Genomic DNA, 21,731 nt, shown 5'->3' with positions numbered 1-21,731 from the left:
GTAGATACGTAAATACAGACTCCACCCTCTTTCAGTCAGGATTTCTTTTCATCTTTCTGGCAACAGTGAGAACAGTACAGTAGCTGTAGAGCATTTTACCACAAAGGGTTAGGGGAAAGAATACCTCTTCTTATCATCCCTTTCACTTTCTGGCCTACCTTTACGGATGCTGTCTTACAGCTGCTTATCAGAAGAAATGGGTTGTGGCGATAGTGATCAGCCTTCAGCGTGGTTTGAGTAAAAAAAAACAAAAAACAAAAAAAAGCTACAACAGTTTGTCATGACTCAGGAGGAAGAAGAGGCACCCTGTCACGGTTGAGCTCTGCTTCTGAGCAGGTCTGCCATGATCGGTGTAGGAAAGAAAGGCCTGACTTCTTGCGTTTCAGGACTGCTCCCCAGGAGACTCCCCGCCAGGGACCCCACCAGCTTCCCCACTGTCCTCAGCTTGGCAGACGTTCCCTGAAGAGGATTCCGACTCCCCGCAGTTTCGAAGACGGGCCCACACGTTCAGCCACCCACCTTCCAGCACGAAGAGAAAGCTGAATTTACAGGATGGGAAGGCTCACGGGCTTCGCTCCCCTCTTCTGAGGCATAGCTCCAGCGAACAGTGCAGGTGAGTCCAAACCTCTCTCCAGAAGCTGGAACAAAATTCTCCTGTCACTCTCTTCTGACCACCGTGGAGTCAAGAGTTATTGTGACTTCATGCTGTAGCCAACATTTAGTTTTCAGAAAAATAAATGGAATTATAAAAACCTTCGTTACTAAGGGAAACAGGCAAGCTTTAAGGCACCCCGAAAGAGAAGAGTTAAAGCATTTTGGATGGAAATATATTTTTTTTTGCCCAGAAAAATGGAGAAAACAAGATATCAGGCAGTTGTTTTGTCTGAAAAACCTCTGACAACGCATGTTCCTCAGTGTCTCTTTGACGATGGCTTTCATGAAACAGTCAGCAAATTTGCAGATAACATAGCAGAACTTCCTGTAAGCACAGGGGTTAAAAAAATCACCTACATTACCTTTATACATGAGGTAAAAATTGGCTGTGTTTTATTTCATAATAAATTAAAGCCAAATGTGAAAATTGTTAAAAATTTTATCTAGAATAAAGTGATGTTTACAAAGAAGAATACATATACCATAATTGACAGGAGGTATCCATTAGAAACTATCTTGCATGGTATTTAAAAAATATTTAACAAAATCATTTGGCATTTGGTAAGAGATAATAAAGGGGGTAAATTTGGAATTGTAGAATGATTATACTTCTTACCGTGTAGTACAAATCAGAATTTATATCCTAGAACTAATTTTGTTTTTCTTCGTTACCTATGAGTTTGGTTCAGGAAACGGTCTGATAGGGGTTCCAGTCAGAGAGAAAAAACAAAAACAAAAACAGAACTCTAAGTAAAAAGAAGATTAATTTTTATATTAGTTGTTATCAAATTTACCAGCATTTCTTTTAAGGATGCAATTGAATGCTGATTGTTGTTTTTTGAATAATTTGATATTAAAAAATAAAACATTTAGGATATATAAAAATAAAGTAAATTAATAGAACTAATTATCCTCAGATTTTCTTTTATGAAAAAGGATTAAGTATTCATGTATATATGAAAATTTTTAATGATCATTTATATTTACCCAAGACATTAAGTCTCTTTTTCCAGGAAAAATTATTTTCAAGAATTTAAAACATTAATTATTTTAAACTATTAATGATGTCTGTTTTTCCTTATGTTTTCCACATTTCATAAAGTATATGCTCAAAGAATTTCTGTCCATATGAAAAGATGCTATTTATATCATGGTAAAAACTTGCTATGAAAAGAATCTTCTGGGAAAAAAACTTTGTAGATTTAGGGATTCAGATAAAACCATGGCTGCACAATTCCACAGGCTGCAAGAAAAGAACATGGACATTAACGTTTGTTAAGCCAAAGGTATTATGATTACAATGACTTACAACAACCAAACATGTTGTTCTTAAATTTTTAGAAGGGTTTATATCTTTAAAATAATTAAGTCTTTGAACTACTGATAATCAGTTTTTCCTTCTGGAACTTGTTTCCTGTAATTATTTGTGCTTTCCTACTTTTCCCCCTTGAAGTATCTTTTGCGTGTCAAAACAAACACTTTTTGTCCGAAAATTGTTAAGAGCTTTTTAGAGACAAACACATATGCTTAGACACGCTGCATAGATGAGGAATTCAGTTTGTGGACAATGAACTAGGTCACAGTCATCTAATAGAGAACTGCATGCATATAAGTTTTTTTCCATATAAATTCAGCCCTGATTACATTAATAGCGAGAACCTGTGTATATGCTATTTCATAGTGAATGAAGATTGTGCCAAAATGTAAATTAAGACAAATTTGCTGTATTTTCTGTACCCAGCATCTTTTCATCAGTTCGGCGCATGCACAAGGAGAGTAATTCTTCCTCCAGTCTTCCAAGTCTTCACACTTCCTTCTCTGCCCCTTCCGTCACTGCCCCCTCTTTCCTGAAAAGCTTTTACCAGAATTCAGGTAGACTGTCCCCACAGTATGAAAATGAAATCAGGTGAGATCAGTGTCCTTTGTTTGCAAAGCAACATTTTCTGCAGTGATATACTGATATGTTACTTAGAAGTGGCTAATTAACTTTAGAGTGACATGAATGCATCCGTATGTTGTGCTTGTTCTAACCTGTTTCTAATATATTGGTTTCATTTCCAATTAATTTGAAGAAAACTTTTAAAACCAGTGTTTCAGAGCTTTTTGATGACATGATTATCTTACTTTAGGGATTATTTTTTTGGTACTGTTTGTGTGTTTCTTTGCCTTTGGCCCCAGAGTCTAAGCCTTGTTTTGTTTGGGGCAAGACCTGGTGCTAACACATACTAAGCAAACCTCCCCTGATCAGGCCTTTTGTTCTTAGCTTCTCTGGACATATCTTATGGAACCCAAAAGCCACTGATTTAAACAACTAAGCTAAAGTAATGGATATGATATATCTTTATTTTTAAGTATATAGAATATTTCCTAGACGTTTCTCTGATTTTTTCAATGACATAGACCTTCTTTTCTGAATCTCAGTGTAAGACACATAATGGGTAGAGGATCATGTCGATAGCAACTCTTTCAGACAACATGAGGGAGCTCTTGAATCTTGTAGATATTTGATTTTGCTTTGTTTTTTGTCCCCAGAATCGAAAACGTGTAGCCTATTCAATCTTATTCCTTGCTCTTATAGCTACACAAAATTAAATATAGTGATTTTTTAAGAATTGCCTTTAAAATTTTTTGAAATTATGAAATCTTACTGATCATGCAAATTCTCAGTGGGATATTCTAGCCTTTGGAATGGGGTGGATTAACTTGGGAATTCTTCTCAAGGGGTTGTTGTTGGCTTAGAAGCTTCTGAGATTCATTCCTTTTTTTTTTTTTTTTTTTTTTTGCGGTACATGGGCCTCTCCCTGTTGTGGCCTCTCCCCTTGTGGAGCAACAGGCTCCGGACGCGCAGGCTCAGCGGCAGTGGCTCACGGGCCCAGCCGCTCTGCGGCATGTGGGATCTTCCTGGACCGGGGCACGAACCCGTGTCCCCTGCATCGGCAGGCGGACTCTCAACCACTGCGCCACCAGGGAAGCCCTCATTCCTATTTTTATGTGTAGCTTGAGCCATTCATTTCTATTGCTGTATAGTATTCCATTTAATACACCAGAATTTATCCACTCTCTTGCTGATGGATATTTGGGTTGTTTCTATTGTTCGATAATTGGCAATTTTTGCAGTCAGGGAGAGGAATACATGCTATCAACTAGCCTGAGTGCCACTAAAATCTTCTTGGGTATTCTTTTGACCTCCTTTCTTTTAGACTTAGGGAATCCAAAAAGTTAGCATATAATTAGGTAACCCACAGTAACTAGTTAAATTAGAATAACCCTTGAATTATCCCTGAATATCTTTTGTCCATGTGTGTCCATTTTTTTCATCCCAAGAAAGATGATTAATATTGGATTAATAAAATTTTGAATCTGAACCTTCCTCTGAATTAGTACAAAATTATGTTGAAACATTGAATTGCTAGCGAAGAAAGTTGATGAAGACAATTTTAAAGAGTTTTTCAGCGACAACCTTATGGGAGAAGATGTAAAAGAAGATAGCCATAAAAATAGCATAATGTATATGGAATATGCAATGAATTTAGAGAACTGAGGATGTACACATATAAAAATGTCAGTTTGCCTCATCTCCATAGTACTACTTATTAAGAATACGGTGCTTTCAATGACACCCATCTGCAATTTCCTGTTGTTATGTTACAGTGAGCATCTGGAGAATCCCTGTTTCCTTCCAGAAATAGAACCATGCCTGAGGTGACAATTAGGAACAGTCATAAGAAGGTCAAAGACTAGCTGTGAATAAGTTATAGAGTACAAAAGCAGTGACTTTTAAAAAAAAGATTATTTATAGTTTTTAATGTATGGTTATATGTTCATCTTCGGTAGTTTCTGCCTAGATGTATGTATCATTCTTGTGCCTAGCATCCCTTAAGCCTTCTGTACCTCATTCTAATAAGAGGATATTGAGGTCAGAGGACAAATATTTAGTTGTTGCTTTTTGTGTGTGTGTGTGGTACGCGGACCTCTCACTGCTGTGGCCTCTCCCATTGCGGAGCACAGGCTCCGGACACGCAGGCTCAGCGGCCATGGCCCACAGGTCCAGCCGCTCCGCGGTATGTGGGATCTTCCCGGACCAGGGCATGAACCCGTGTCCCCTGCATCAGCAGGCGGACTCTCAACCACTGCGCCACCAGGGAAGCCCAAATATTTAGTTTTGTATTGAAAAAAAATTAACTTTGCAGTGATCTTATTTGAAATGCTATATTTAAACATGTGGAGAACTTTTAAATTTATAGGATCATCAAAAATCATCGTATTTTCTGTACTTTGTAGTGTTCTCTTGTCTCTGAGAAGTTCTAAAAATCAGAGATCAATTTTTGGCATGTTTTTGTTTACTTTTTGTATGCTGCTTTGTAATTTGACAGCATAGAATCAATAAACCAAAAAGACACTTAACATTTTTCATTAAAAAGTACGCTAATCACTAAAAACTATACCGGAAAAAAAAAAAAAGTACGCTAATCGTGAGCATCCAGCTCCACGGATTATCACAGAGTGAGCATCCCACATCACCCCAACCCAGTCAATACATGGAATGCTACCAGCACACCTTCAGCTCCTCACATTTTCCCAGCCAATCTCTACCCCACATCCTGACCTCAAATACCATAGTTTAGTGTTGCCTGGTTTTGAACTTTCTATAAATGGAATGATACAGCATAAATTCTTTTATATCTGGCTTCCTTCACCTAAATTAATTTATGAGATTCATTCCTATTTTTATGTGCACTTCAGTTCATTCATTTTTATTGCTGGATAGTATTTCATTTACTATATCACAGTGCATTCATTTGCCAGTGGACATGTGGGTTATTTCTAGTCTTTTGGGTTTTAAAGTGTACTCTTCCTGGATATTATTTTACATGCCTATAGTGGTACATACCCATGCATTATTGATGACTATCTACACAGTAGTAAAATTATTGGACAAAATTCACTCTTAATAGATTTATTTCAATTAGTAAGTCACTTAGACATAAATTTACTAGTTAGAATCTTGGAGAGAGTTTTTAAAAAATTGGTATTGTGAAACGATTCCAAATTTACAGGAGAGTTGCAAAAATATTATGGAGAACTGCTAACTCTTTCTCCAGATTCATCAACTTTTAACATTTGCTTTATCAGTCTGTTTACATGTATACATACATACATACATATATATATATATGCATATATTTTTTTATTCTAAGCCATTTGTGAGTAGGTTGCAGATATCATGTCCTTTTACTCTGAATACTTTAGTGTGAATTTCCTAAGAATGAGGATATTCAAGAGTGTGGTTTTATGTCAGCAATTTCTGAACTCTACATCTCTCATTATTACTGGTTTCAGAGAAAACATCATATGCACACAATTACCATGATACCTAGAACTATTCAGAATAGAAAGGAGGTCCATAAAACTATGAAATATAATTTTCTTTTCACTTGGGTAACTCATATCTTATTAGATGCATAGAGTGGATCTCTAAATAGTCATAGTCAAGTAAGGTATGTAATTTTTTTAATAGATCTTTATTGCAGTATAATTGATTCACAATACTGTGTTAGTTTCTGTTGCACAACAAAGCAAATCAGCAATATGCATACACATGTCCCCATATCCCCTCCCTCTTGAGCCTCCCTCCCACCCTCCCTATCCCACCCCTCTAGGTGGTCACAAAGCACCCAGCCAATCTCCCTGTGCTATGCTGCTGCTTCCCACCAGCCAACTATTTTACATTTGGTAGTGTGTACATGTGGATGCTACTATCACTTTGCCCCAGCTTTGCCCTCCCACCCCATGTCCTCAAGTCCATTCTCTATGTCTACCTCTTTATTCCTGCCCTGCCACTAGATTCATCAGTACCATTTTTTTTTTTTTAGATTCCATATATATGCGTTAGCATATGGTATTTGTTTTTCTCTTTCTGACTTACTTCACTCTGTATGACAGACTCTAGGTCCATCCACCTCACTACAAATAACTCAATTTCATTTCTTTTTATGGCTGAGTAATATTCCATTGTATATATGTGCCACATCTTTATCCATTCAACTGTCGATGGACACTTAGCTTCCATGTCCTGGCTATTGTAAATAGAGCTGCAGTGAGCATTGTGGTACATGTGTCTTTTTGAATTATGGTTTTCTCAGGGTATATGCCCAGTACTGGGATTGCTGGGTCATATGGTAGTTCTATTTGTAGTTTTTTAAGGAACCTCCATACTGTTTTCCATAGTGGCTGTATCAATTTGCATTCCCACCAACAGTGCAGGAGGGTTCCCTTTTCTCCACACCCTTTCCAGCGTTTATTGTTTCTAGATTTTTTGATAATGGCCATTCTGACCAGTATGAGGTGATACCTCATTGTAGTTTTGATTTGTATTTCTCTAATAATTAGTGATGTTGAGCATGTTTTCATGTGCCTCTTGGCCATCTGTATGTCTTCCTTGGTGAAATGTCTGCTTAGGTCTTCCACCCATTTTTTAACTGGATTGTTTGTTTTTTAGATATTGCGCTCCATAAGCTGTTTGTATATTTTGGAGATTAATCCTTTGTCTGTTGTTTCGTTTGCAAATATTTTCTCCCATTCTGAGGGTTGTCTTTTTGTCTTGTTGATGGTTTCCTTTGCTGTGCAAAAGCTTTTAAGTTTCATTGGGTCCCATTTGTTTATTTTTGTTTTTATTTCCGTTACTTTAGGAGATGGGTCAGAAAAGATCTTGCTGTGGCTTATATCAAAGGGTGTTTTTCCTCTGTTTTCCTCTAAGAGTTTTATAGTGTCTGGTCTTACATTTAAGTCTTTAATCCATTTGGAGTTTATTTTTATGTATGGTGTTAGGTAGTGTTCTAATTTCATTCTTCTACATGTAGCTGTCCAGTTTTCCCAGCACCACTTATTGAAGAGGCTGTCTTTTCTCCATTGTATGTTCTTGCCTCCTTTGTCGTAAATTAGGTGCCCATGTATGCATGGGTTTATCTCTGGGCCTTCTATCCTGTACTATTGATCTGTATTTCTGTTTTTGTGCCAACACCATATTGTCTTGATTACTGTAGCTTTATGGTATAGTTTGAAGTCAGGGAGCCTGATTCCTCCAGCTCCGTTTTTCTTTCTCAAGGTGGCTTTGGCTATTCGGGGTCCTTTGTGTTTCCATACAAATTGTAAAATTTTTTGTTCTAATTCTGTGAAGAATGCCATTGGTAGTTTGATAGAGATTGCAATGAATCTATAGATTGCTTTGGGTAGTATAGTCATTTTCACAATATTGATTTTTCCAGTACAAGAACATGGTATATTTCTCCATCTGTTTATGTCATCTTTGATTTCTTTCGTCAGTGTTTTATAGTTTTCTGAGTACAAGTCTTTTGCCTCTTTAGGCAGGTTTATTCCTAGGTATTTTATTCTTTTTGTTTCAGTGTTAAGTGGGAGTGTTTCCTTAATTTCTCGTTCTGATTTTTCATTGTTGGTGTATAGGAATGCCACAGATTTCTGTGCATTAATTTTGTATCCTGCAACCTTACCAAATTCATTGATTAGTTCTAGTAGTTTTCTGGTGGCATCTTTAGGATTTATTATGTACAATATCATGTTATCGGCAAACAGTGACAGTTTTACTTCTTCTTTTCCAATTTGTATTCTTTTTTTTTTTTCTTTTTGCTGTATGCGGGCCTCTCAATGCTGTGGCCTCTCCCGCCGCAGAGCACAGGCTCCGGACGCGCAGGCCCAGCAGCCACGGCCCACGGGCCCAGCCACTCTGTGGCACGCGGGATCCTCCCAGACCAGGGCACGAATCCACGCCCCCTGCATCAGCAGGCGGACTCCCAACCACTGTGCCACCAGGGAAGCCCCTGTATTCTTTTTTTAAAATTTATTTTTATTTTTGGCTGCGTTGGGTCTTTGTTGCTGTGCACAGTCTTTCTCTAGTTGTGGCATGCAGGCTTCTCCTTTCGGTGACTTCTCTTGTGGAGCACAGGCTCTAGGTGCACAGGCTTCAGTAGTTGCAGCACACGGGCTCAGTAGTTGTGGCTTGTGGGCTCTGTAGCACAGGCTCAGTAATTGTGGCACACGGGCTTAGTTGCTCCACAGCCTGTGGGATCTTCCCAGATCAGGGCTTGAACTCGTGACCCCTGTATTGGCAGGTGGATTCTTAACCACTGTGCCACCAGGGGAGCCCTGTATTCTTTTTATTTCTTTTTCTTCTCTGATTGCTGTGGCTAGGACTTCCAAAACTATGTTGAATAAGAGTGGAGAGAGTGGACATCCTTGTCTTTTTCCTGATCTTAGAGGAAATGCTTTCAGGTTTTCACCATTGAGTAGGATGCTTGCTGTGGGTTTGTCCTATATGGCCTTTATTATTTTGAGGGACGTTCCCTCTATGCTCATTTTCTGGAGAGTTTTTATCATAAATGGGTGTTGAATTTTGTCAACAGCTTTTTCTGCATATATTGGGATGATCATATAGTTTTTATTCCTTAATTTGTTAATGTGGTGTATCATATTGATTGATTTGCATATATTGAAGAATCCATGCATCTCTGGGGTAAATCCCAGTAGATCATGGTGTATGATCCTTTTAATGTGCTGTTGGATTCTGTTTGCTAGTATCTTGTTCAGGATTTTTGCATCTATGTTCATCAGTGATATTGTTGTATAATTTTCTTTTTTTGTGATAACTTTCTCTGGTTTTAGTATCAGTGTGATAGTGGCTTCGCAGAATGAATTTGGGAGTGTTTCTCCCTCTGCAATTTTTTGGAAGAGTTTGAGAAGGATCAGTGTTAGCTGTTCTCTCAATGTTTGATTGAATTTGCCTGTGAAGCCATCTGGTCATGGACTTCTGTTTGTTGGAAGATTTTTATTTACAGCTTCAATTTCATTACTTGTGATAGGTCTGTTTGTATTTTCTAATTCTTCCTTGTTCAGTCTTGGAAAATTGTACTTTCCAAGAATTTGTCCATTTCTTTGTTGTTGTCCATTTTATTGGCATAGAGTTGTTTGTAGTAGTCTCTTATAATCCTTTGTATTTCTGCAGTCAATTATGATTTCTCCTTTTTCATTTCTAATTTTATTGATTTGTGCCCTCTCCCTTTTTTTCTTGATAAGTCTGGCTGAGGGTTTATCAATTTTGTTTATTTTCTCAAAGAACCAGCTTTTCATTTTATTGATCTTTGCTACTGTTTTCTTCATTTCTGTTTCATTTTTTTCTACTTTGATCTTTATGGTTTCTTTCCTTCTACTGACTTTAGGTTTTCTTTGTTCTTCTTACTCCAGTTGTTTTCAGTGTAGGGTTGGATTGTTTATTTGTGATTTTTCTTGTTTCTTGAGGTGAGATTGTATTGCTATAAACTTCCCTCTTAGAACTGCTTTTGCTGTGCCCCATAGGTTTTGGGTCATCGTGTTTTCATTGTCATTTGTTTCTATGTATTTTAAAATTTCTTCTTTGATTTCTTCAGTGATCTCTTGGTTATTTAGTAGCACACTGTTTGGCCTCCATGTACTTGTATTTTTTACAGTTTTTTTTTCCTGTAATTGATCTCCAATCTCATAGCATTGTGATTAGAAAAGATGCTTGATACGATTTCAATTTTCTTAAATTTTCCGTGGCTTGATATGTGACCCAAGATGTGATCTATCCTGGAGAATGTTCCATGTGCACTTGAGAAGAAAGTGTATTCTGTCACATTTGGGTGGAATGTTCTATAAATATCAGTTATATCTATCTGGTCTATTGTGTCGTGTAAAGCTTGTGTTTCTTTATTTACTTTCTGTTTGGGTGATCTGTCCATCGGTGTAAGTGGGGTGTTAAAGTCCCCTACTATTATTATGTTACTGTCGATTTCTCCTTTCATGGTTGTTAGCATTTGCCTTATGTATTGAGATGCTCCTGTGTTGGGTGCATAAACATTTATAATTCTTATATCTGCTTCTTGGATTGATTCCCTTGATCATTATATAGTGCCCCTCCATATCTCTTGTACCTGTCTTTATTTTAAAGTCTCTTTTATCTGATACAAGTATTGGTACTCCAGCTTTCTTTTGATTTCCATTTGCATGGAATATCTTTTTCCATCCCTTCACTTTCAGTCTGTATGTGTCCCTAGGTCTGAAGTGGGTGTCTTGTAGACACCATATGTATGGGTCTTATTTTTGTATCCATTCAGCCAGTCTGTGTCTTTTGTTTGTGGCATTTAATCCATTTACATTCAAGGTTATTATCAATATGTATGTTCCTATTACCATTTGCTTAACTGTTTTGGGTTTGTTTTTTGTGGGTCTTTTCCTTCTCTTGTGCTTCCCGCCTAGAGAAGTTCCTTTAGCATTTGTTATAGAGCTGGTTTGGTGGTGCTGAATTCTTTTAGCTTTTGCTTGTCTGGAAAGCTTTTGACTTCTCCATCGAATCTGAATGAGATCCTTGCTGGGTAGAGTAATTTGGTTGTAGGTTTTTCTCTTTCATCACGTTAAGTATATCCTGCCGCTCCCTTCTGACCTGCAGAGTTTCTGCTGAAAAATCAGCTGATAACCTTATGGGGATTCCTTTGTATATTATTTTTTGTTTTTCCCTTGCTGCTTTTAATATTTTTTCTTTAAATTTAATTTTTGTTACTTTGATTAATATGTGTCTTGGTGTGTTCTTCCTAGCGTTTATCCTGTAAGGGACTCTCTGTGCTTCCTGGACTTGGGTGACTATTTCCTTTCCCATGTTAGGGGTGTTTTCATCTATACTCTCTTCATATATTTTCTCAGACACTTTCTTTTTCTCTTCTTCTTCTGGGACCCCTATAATTCGATTGTTGGTGCGTTTAGTGTTGTCCCAGAGGTCTCTGAGGTTGTCTTCAATTTTTTTTCATAATTTTTTTTTATTCTGCTGTGTGGCAGTTATTTCCACCATTTTGTCTTCCAGCTCACTTATTCGTTCTTCTGCCTCAGTTATTCTGTTAGTGATTCCTTCTAGTGTATTTTTCATTGCAATTATTGTGTTGTTCATCTCTGTTTGTTTCTTCTGTAGTTCTAGATCTTTGTTAAACATTTCTTGTATTTTCTCAATCCATGACTCCATTCTATTTCCGAGATTCTGGATCATTTTTACTATCATTACTCTGAATTCTTTTTCAGGTGGATTGCCTATTTCCTCTTCATTTATTTGGTCTTGTAGGTTTTTACCTTGCTCCTTTATCTGTGAGGTATTTTTCTGTCATCTAATTTTTTTTTTTTTTTTTGAGTGGGATTGTGTTCCTGTTTTGCTGGTTGTTTGGCCTGAGGCTTCCAGCACTGGAGTTTTTAGGCTGTTGGGTAGAGCTGGGTCTTGGTGCTGAAATGAGGAACTCCATGAGAGCTCACTCTGATGAATATTCCCTGGGGTCTTAGGTTCTCTGTTAGTCCAGTGGTTCGGACTCAGAGCTCCCACTGCAGGAGCTTCCACCCGACCCTGGGCTCGTGAACCAAGATCCTGCAAGATGCCTGGGGTGGCAAAAAAAAAAAAAAAAAGAACAATAACGAAGTAAAAAATAAAATTAGACTGGGAAACTGATAGATACATTAGGAAGAATATAAAAATAAAACTATAGATGAATCAACAACCAGAAGGTACATCAGTACCACAATAGCAAAAAAGAGGAGGAGGGAAAAGAAAAAAAGAGTGGGGGAGCGGGGAGAAGGCCTTGGCTGTGGAGGGCGGGGCCTAAGCAAGGGAGAGGTTTTAATGGTGGGCGGGGCCAATGCTCAGGACCCACACGGCTGGTAAAGGCCCTGGCAGCTGTGGGGGGTGGGGCTTAGGCTCAAGGAACAGAAGGGGCCCAGGCGTGCCCCCCAGCCCTGGTCTCAGAGGGCAGGGGACCTCACCTGGGAGCCCATCAGGCTTCCTGGGCTTGAGTAGGCGGGGCAAACGCCCTCCTGTCCTCTCCCACTTCTCCCGGTGGGATCCTCCCACCTGCCTCTCCTGATCTCCTTAGCCTCCCTTCTAAGCCCCCAGGACCAGTTCGGCCGGGCTGGGGAGCCTTGGAGGGCAGAGGACCAGCCTGGGAGCTCAGCAGGCTCCCCTGGCCCGAGTGGGTGGGACAATCAACCTCTCCACTCCTCTCCCGTTCCTTCTGGAGGGCCCCTCCCGCCTCCTCTCCTGATCTCCCTGGCCTCCCTCCTATGCCCCCAGGACCCACACGGCCTGGATGGGGCTTTGGATGGGGGGTACCAGCTTGGCAGCTTAACAGGCTCCCTGGCCCGAGTGGGTGAGGCGATTGCCCTCCGCTCTTTTCCTGCTCTTCCCTGAGAGTCTCTCCCACCTGCCTCTTCTGATCTCCCCAGCTTCAGGGGTGTCGATCCTGTCTGGCCTCCACTTCTCCTCCCCCCTCAGTTCCCCTTCGTCCTACCAGTTCACTTTGGGGTTCCTCCTGTCTCCTTGGGCATCAGAGTCCCCTACCAGTGGCTGGCAGGTGCCCTAGTTGTGGGGAGATGCTAACTGTGTGTCTTCCCACACCAGGTATTTTCTTTTCACTTGGGTAACTCACATCTTATTAGATGCATAGAGTGGATCTCTAAATATTCATAGTCAAGTAAGGTATATGGTAGGTTAGCACATAGGGTAACAAATACTATTTAAAGAGCATGTTAATTTGAAATTTTAAATTCAGATTAGGCATTCTTCTCCAGGACCACGATTCGGAATTATTAAAAACATGTAGATTATTGTTTTTAAGCAGGCTGAGAAAAAGAAGCCAAGATCTTTTTAATATCATGGTTTATTGATTAGTAGGTTCATTTGCACAGCACTGAGATGCTAAAGGAAAGGGAGTACACATATGTTTTGTTTTACCTTCAAATTAATTCTTAAAAATTTAATGTTATTTCATTGTGTAGTAGCTAAAATATAATTGTGTATGATGAGATGGTATATTTATATAACATCCATTTATCAAATATAATATATCATTTTATAAACAAGCATCTTTGTTCCTCCTTATTATTGCTTCTTAGCTTTTAAGCCTATATTTTAAAAATATTTATATTGAAATTCATTGGTCAAATGGTAGTCATTACTTCTGCTTATAAAACTTTTCAATGAGAAAATAGATTTTTGCTGGTAAGTACTTCGTGGTAGTTTTGGTTCTATAGTTCTCTCATATTGACTGAGAAAAATAGTGTAATCACTCATTATGGTACATTATTGAAATTATCTGTGCTTTATTCATGTCTTACGGGAATGCCTTTTTATTCTAAATCCTGGTTTGGGACATCTCTCTTTCTCTATGCTAATGCTGTTCCTTGTTTTCCTGTTGTACTAGACGGGACACTGCTTTAGAATCAAGGTGATTAGAGGCCTAAATATTTTTGTTTAAAAATTTATTAATTCTTCCAACTGATTATCACCATTGATTTAAAAATCAGTTTTGGCTGTCTCCTGAATGCATGCCATCCTTCCAATGCTGTGAAGGGTCTATAGTAGGGGAAATGTGACGCCTGATGTAATCAAAGATCATGAATGATCATATAAAAGGTTGATTGCAAATAGAAATCCTGTTTCTAGTCTATTCCATGTTGAGTTCTTTAGGACTGTGCTGTGGCCTTCAATCAAAAACTAATTAAAATTTTGAACTAATGGAAGTTAATTTGCTGGTTTGGAGGTACATATGTATATTAGAGGAGTTTATTTCAAATCCCAAGAAGATGCAGAAAGCAGAACCCTAAAAGAAACATACTCATAAAATCGAATCTGGTTTTCACTGAAGAGAATTATTAGTTTACTTCTGTTCATCTTAATTCCTGACACACTGGTTACTTTGAGACACTGCTGAGGCCTTCCAGACCTCCCACTGGGCTGGACACAGGAAAACACCTACTTCCTCGTTATGGAAGTCTGACCACATCTGTGATGACATTTCTTCCTCTTGACCCATATGCTTTTTGTGGTAAATGTCCAGAATCACTACGAACAACTTAACTGAAAATGATTATTCTTTACTTTGTTCTAGTTTCTATGCTTTGCTCATATCACAAGCCCAATGGAAAACAGATATCCGCATCTTCCTGTTTGGGGCCACTGACATTTAGATTTCCTTCTAGTGGGAGTAAAATCCAGTATCGAAGGTTGGACTAGAATGAGATATGCAAAGGAAAAAAATTATTTTGGCCACATTGATAAGATAAAAAGTGACTTGTTTGAGACTTGTAATTGGCTTACATTTTTTCAATGGTTGGGTGTAAGACCATTTCAATAATAATTTCTTATCTACATTTTAAAGCCCAACAGAAATGTTAGGCTTTACTGTGTGTCTTTCTAGGTTCTACTACAAACATAGAATTAGGTCTGTGTATTATCTTAGGAGTCATCTGGCCCATAATTTCCTTATTTTAGATAGGGTTAGACTGAGCCCCAAGGAGGTTTAATATCTTGCTTGATGTCATTTTCATAACCTTAGGTTATAAGGATGTAAGTACGCAAATGAGCTACCCAGATATATTTTAAATTCCAATGCAAAAAACTTAAATTGTTTTTCATTCAGTGTAGAGTTTAGGAAATAAAATTCTTTGTTTTTGTTCTTTTTTTGTTTTACCCGTTGATTAATCTGTCTCTTTTGACTCAGCTCAGATGCTATATATTAGTTTCCACTAGAATAACTCATTCTCAGTTTTATTTAATTAGTAAAGATTTTCCATAGGATGACAGATTCTTACCCAGCTGAAGCCAGGGCTTAGGTAAACTATTAGTCCCCCTGAAGCAATGATGAGTTAAATTGTACTATGGGTCCTGTGGAAGAAACTCAAGTTTCAACACTGTGCTGTTCCATGTAACCTTTCTTGAGGTATTTACAGAGAGAAAGCCTTTTCAGATTTCTGTTAAATGGTTGCTATGCCATTAATCAAGTTTTGTTTCTATCTTGAGTGTAGTACATTGTGATTTAGATATAGATTCAATCAGCTTGTAGACATTTATTTGGACTTCATGATACTGGTAGTTTTAGATGGGTGTTAATAAGGGGGTTGGGAGATGGGGGCTTCTGCCCCGCAGAACAATGCCTTGTAAAACTGGTCCTGGCCTAAGAGTTTATTTACCTTTGTGAAAAGTGTGTGTGTTGCCCTGGTGGGAAATAAAACATGACTGCATCCTTCTTAAAGTTGAGTCCCTGTGCGTGGTCACTAAAACACCTTCATTCTGTGCCATGTCCAGTGTTATTGGAATTAATTTTTATTAAAGCAGGCTAGTAAGTATGCATTAAAAATTCTGTGTTAATATAAGAAGTGTAATGTTAGTGTAATAGCTGAAGGCTATAACTGCTTGGTCAAGGATATATTAAAAAGTTATCTTGAAGCTCTGTGGGAAGGTTCATATCATATCCGTAGCTTTTGATAGATGCTGTGTCCAGAAGGACTTGGAAGTGCCTCCCAGCTTACACCGTGATACACGTAGAAGAGGATTTTTTTCTTCCCTTATAAAGCTCTCATTTCTGTTCGTGGATTGTGGTTCTTGATTAATTGGTGACTGGTAATAGAAAGTATATATAGAATATACCAATACAAAAATAGATGGACATTCTCTATGTTGTATTTCCTTCCTAGTTATTAATTTTTAATTTAACAAATTTTCATAGAGGTAATGTTGGCACAGAATACTTTTCCTGGATATGTCTCTTGGGAAACAGTTTTATAATGCATGTATTGATATTCCAAAATACAAAAGAAGGAGGGAGAAGATTATTTGAAAAAATAAGGTAATGGTTCTTATTTGCTTCATCATTTAAAAAATGTAAAGATAATTAATTTACCAATGTATATTGGTATATATATTAATGTGTTTTTTTTTTTTAAAGAAGATGTTGGGGATAGGAGTTTATTAATTAATTGATTTATTTTTGCTGTGTTGGGTCTTCGTTTCTGTGCGAGGGCTTTCTCTAGTTGTGGCAAGCGGGGGCCACTCTTCATCGCGGTGCGCGGGCCTCTCACTGTCGCGGCCTCTCTTGCTGCGGAGCACAAGCTCCAGACGCGCAGGCTCAGTAGTTGTGGCTCACGGGCCTAGTTGCTCCATGGCATGTGGGATCCTCCCAGACCAGGGCTCGAACCTGTGTCCCCTGCATTAGCAGGCAGATTCTCAACCACTGTGCCACCAGGGAAGCCCATTAATGTGTTTTTGATTTGATCTTCCTATTTAAAAATAAAAAAGTGTTTACATTTTGGAATGCAATGATTTCAAAAGCAAAGAAAATGAAGTGAGACATTTACATAAATGAACATGTAATGTAATAATACTCTGAACTTATTTCTCTGCGAAAATAAATGACATTCTTCCATTAAGAAATGGAAAGAGAAGTACTGACCTAAAGACTTAATGCTAATTAGAGACTGATTTTTTTTCACTAGAAATGTGGGGGATCCTGTGAGTCCTGACAGCTTTATTTTTATGAACCAATAGAGCTTTGTCTGAACTAATGCAAAGAGTATTTACATTGACATAGTAAAGTACAGAGCCTAAGTGTCTGTATTCTGGACTGCCTGGGTTTGAATCGTGACCCTTCTACTTATATTCCAGAGACTGTGGGCAAATTACTTAGCTTCTTTCTGCCTCAATTTCCTCACTAAAATGGGAATTGTAGTGCCATCTACCCCATAGGGTTGCTGTGAGGTTGAAATGAGTTCATACTTGTAAAATGCTTTGAATAATGCCTGGCACATAGTATGTCTTTTTGTATTTGCTTTATTATTACTACAATAAATGCCACACGTTGTTTTGTTTTATTTTTACTCAAAAGGTGGACATTTTGCTTGCCTAGGATTAGTTAAAGGAGAAGTTGAAGTGAAAACTAATGTGGTAGTAAAGAAGCAAAAAACAAACAAAACAAAAAGTTTCCCCCCATCAGCCCAGTAAAGTTTCCAATGTGAAATGTAAGAATTTTGATGCACAGAAGTGTTTCACTTGGTTTTGGTTCTTAAAATTACTGCCTTAGGAATGTCAGGTTGCTGATTCAATGTAAATCAAAAAGTAAATTGCTGTAAGTTGCATATATGCACTGACTGTTGAAACCCTTATCTGGACCCTGACTTTGGAAGACATATTTCTCTTACTAGATGAAGCAGGGCAGCTTTTGCCTTATCTTGGCCACCAAACTGCTTTTTCAGGATGTCGTTTTCTAGTACATGATAAAGGGTCAATGGTCTGTTGTGTAAGTACTTCCTTTTAGTATAGCATTATCTTATATTTTGACAGCTAATTTTTGGCTTGTTACTGGCCATTAAATTCCAGACATACGAAGAAAATGTATCATTTGGCAATTTATTTAGATTACAGGATTTAACATTTTAAATGTTATGAAATTTTCAAATCTGTAATATTGGGCTAATGTAAAGGTACACCATGCACAAATTTTATTGCCTATTTCCCCCAAAACTGTATATTTTACAGACAATTTAGTACTACCCAAATGCTTGATATGTCATTAACACTGAATTGGAAAAGATGTTTTAATTCCAGCATTAAAATATAAAAGTTTCAGAACCCTTAGGTTTGGTTTATTCTATTTTTGTTGTTAGAGGTACTGAAAAGTCAAGAGAAACTACTATTTATTGAACACTTACCCTGGGAGGCATTGAAATAGTTGCTTCTACATATGTATTTCACTTAGCTTTCTAGGCTTAAATTATAAATTAGATACCCTTATATAGCTGTTTCACTATCTGGAAAAAAGATGCCTTACGTTGTTTATTACCAGTATTGTCATCGTCAGTACCTACCAGTGCCATCGACACCTCAGTCTGTGCTTTTGGGAAACAGAGCTATTAGAACTTTTTGCAAGAAAAACGTAAAAAGTTGTGACTACCAACGAAGGGTTTTAAGAAGGTAGATCTTTTATTTATTCCGGACATGTTAGCCTAGCCGATATTTTTTGTCCATTTTACTTACCCTTCTGAGTTAATGTTTTTAATGGTTTTACAATATTAATTTATTCCATGGATATCTGTTGAATGCTTACTATTAATAGCCAGTTGCTACACTAGGAGCTAGAAATACATCCTTGAGTTGGGCATTTGGCACATAACTGCCGGTGAAATAGTTACACAAACAAAGATACAGGGTAGGTTAAACTTGTTTCTTAGGATATAACTATTGTATATAGAACATCTGAATTGCAGCTCCCCAAAGCGAAATACTTGAATTAATGCTTTCCAAAGGGGAAGTGAAGGTAGATGTATACGTTCAGTATGGCAGAGCTGTGAACTGTGGACACATATTAGGGTTATAACTTTATCCAGGATACATAACAAAGTGGGTTTTACTGTATTGGGATGTGTGTATCAGCTGCTTTCTGAAGTATCATGATCCAGCATGTCACTTGCTGTCTGTGTAGCAGCTCAAAGCTACGTCTCTTTCTTAAACTTAATTTAGCTAATCTAGAAGCAGTAGTTCCAGAAAGATAGATCAAGATTAGAAATAACTGAATTACCTGATAACGGTGAGTATGACTACTCAAAGTAAATACAAAGATGACAGGTAAGGGCTGAATTGCTCTTCGGACTTTTGATTTTCTTCGCCTTAGTGAGTTCCTCTGAGTACGTACGTGGGGTTGTGGCTTTTTTAGCTGAGTTTCCTTTCTGCCCTAACTACTAACACTTCTTGGTTCCATCAGAAGTTGCACACCTTCACTTGTTGGTATCACCACGTGTAAATATTGTTGTCTTCATCATTCTCTCAGGAAAGCTCAGAGACTTTAAAACTTAAAAGAGCAAAATATTCCCACCACGAGCAGCAACAGTTATTGCATGGTATTTTGGCTGCTAACGTAATTGGTCTCAAAAGTTAAGTTTGAGTCATAATGACCTTTTTAAAAAATAATGACCTTTTCTTGCAGATAGCCCCAGCAGAATTTAGCGTGCTCTTTCCTAGAAAATGAAATTCTTAGAACAGACCAGCATTTCTGTATGTTTGTTTCCCAAAGCACCAATGTAGAAAGATGTGACATACCCAGCTGCCTACCTCACCACCCCAAAAAGTTAAGGAAGTTGATTCTGGGGTCAAATAACTTAAGTAAGTTAGGGAATTTCTGTATATTATATCCCTTTGGAGAATCACAGTGCATGCCAGCATATTTTAGTCTCTAAGAAGTCCTGCTCTAAAGAAATCTGCTTAATGTTTTAAAATGTAACCTATCCAATCTCATTTGGCCGCACTTTTTTCTTTAATATATCGCCTAACAATAATCCCAAGGTTGACTCTTCTGCCTTTGTTCTGGTTACTTTCTATCACGATCCAGCTATTAGTAGCTAACACTCTGGAGACAGATTTAACAGTTACAGGCAACTAGAAGCTATCTTGTCAGCCATCCTATAAGAGCTATAAGAAAAGCTCTTTAAGAGCCTTTTATGAAACATTGACGTTGTTTAGAATAACTGCCGATTTTAGTTTTTAGCCAATTTTAGGAAAGCATGAGTTCGTTAGTCAAGCAACCTTTGCTCCTCTGTGTAAGTACTTCCTTCGCTCAGGCTAGAACCTGAAATGGTTGGCTACTATGGAATGAGTAGAAACAGGTGAGCTTCTGATGACTGGGCTGTGGCCTGGACTGCATCTGACCCAGGCTGCGGTGGCCTGGGTGACCAGTGTGCCTGGCGATGCATCGCTCCGTGTTGCCTGTGGCTTCTGCTTGCCCGTGGTAGAACTTGTGAATGGCTTGTGCTGCCATCTTGTTGTGAAGGATCATGTTATCCAGTTCCCCTTACAAGTTATATATTTATGTGCTTCCTGCAGTGATGGAGAGGGGAGAAAAAGGACCTCGTCTACCTGCAGCAATGAGTCTCTGAACGTTGGAGGCACCCCCGTCACTCCTCGCCGAATTTCCTGGCGGCAGCGCATCTTCCTTAGGGTTGCCTCTCCAATGAACAAATCTCCCTCGGCCATGCAGCAGCAGGGTTTGTGTGATACTTACTACAGTTATCCCTTACTAGCGTTGTAAATTAGGGAATGGAATGTGATGCTTTGTGTGTAAAGAGATTTAAGTGATTACAGTAGAGAAACAACTTCCCTTTTTATATCCGATATAGTGGTTAATGTGTCAGATGTCATTAGAACCTATCAGACATTCAGCAAATCATGTTGAATGGATGGATGAATGGATGAATGAATGAATTTTCGAAACGTGTTTTGGGGCCTGCTTCATAATGCATAGGGAACTAGCATAGTGATAGAAAAGAAGTCATAGATTTTTTTATTAGAAAAGCAACATTCTTTTACAAGAGTCACACATAAAACAAAGTAACATAGAAATATTTAACAATAGAAAAGTGGATGCAGATACACCAGGCAAACATCAATCAAAAGAGAGCACTGGCAGCTCTCTTTGCAAATCAGACCTAGAAGAAATTAAAGCAAAATGCCCAAAGGCACAAAGTAAATGTACCAATAAACAAAAAGATTTAACAATGGTGAGAACACTCATAATTATATAGCTTGGAGAGCTAGAAAATAACACTAAGCAAAATTTGAGGGAGAAATAAATAAATAACTCTCATGGGAGATTTTAACATATTCCTCTCCGAAAATTAAATATAGAGAAATTAAATGTAGATAGTATTTGAGAAACACAATTAAACAAGCTTGATCTGGTATTTGTATAGAACCTTGCCACCTATAGAGAAAGCTCATTCATTTTCGGCACACATGGAACAGTCGTAAAAAATATTTATGTACTTGGCTATAAAGATTTTTAAATGAATTCCAGATAATCATGTTATTTATACTATATTCTCTGATCACCCTGCAAAAAGAAGGAAGGAAGAGAGGAAAGGAGGGAGGGAGGGAGGGAGGAAGGGAGAAAGAATTAGAGGACAACTGAAAAATTTCATGTGTTTGGAGGCTGAAAACTGTATTCCTAGAAACTAGAAGGAAGAAAATATGATCAGAAGCCTACAAATCAAAATTGAGTGGTATTTAAAGGGCAGTTCTAAACCCAAGAAAGCCAAAATTCAAATGTGCTAAGTATTCAATCCATACAGTAAGATTTTTTTTAAAAAAATTATTTATTAAAGAAGTAAATAATAAGGTTAAGGGCCAAGGTCAATTAATAAAGAAAAAAAAACACGGAAAAAACGTTTCTAGAGATAAAATTAACTCTGTCTTGGGT

General features: G+C 37.9%; 1 protein-coding gene across 1 annotated transcript in view; it reads left to right on the top strand.

The window, feature by feature from the left end:
• TBC1D4 (TBC1 domain family member 4) overlaps positions 1-21,731 on the top strand; it is an 88,591-nt gene that overhangs the window by 38,827 nt on the left and 28,033 nt on the right. Inside the window, exons 10-11 of the mRNA XM_059995632.1 lie at positions 387-613; positions 20,360-20,520. Coding sequence (XP_059851615.1) covers positions 387-613; positions 20,360-20,520 — 388 coding nt within the window. The remainder of the gene's footprint in view (positions 1-386; positions 614-20,359; positions 20,521-21,731) is intronic.

This window comes from Delphinus delphis, chromosome 18 (genome assembly GCF_949987515.2).
Source record: "Delphinus delphis chromosome 18, mDelDel1.2, whole genome shotgun sequence".
NCBI classification, from domain to species: Eukaryota; Metazoa; Chordata; class Mammalia; order Artiodactyla; family Delphinidae; genus Delphinus; species Delphinus delphis.
Note: the sequence above shows the minus strand (reverse complement) of the source record. Positions and strands in the feature narration are given on the sequence as shown.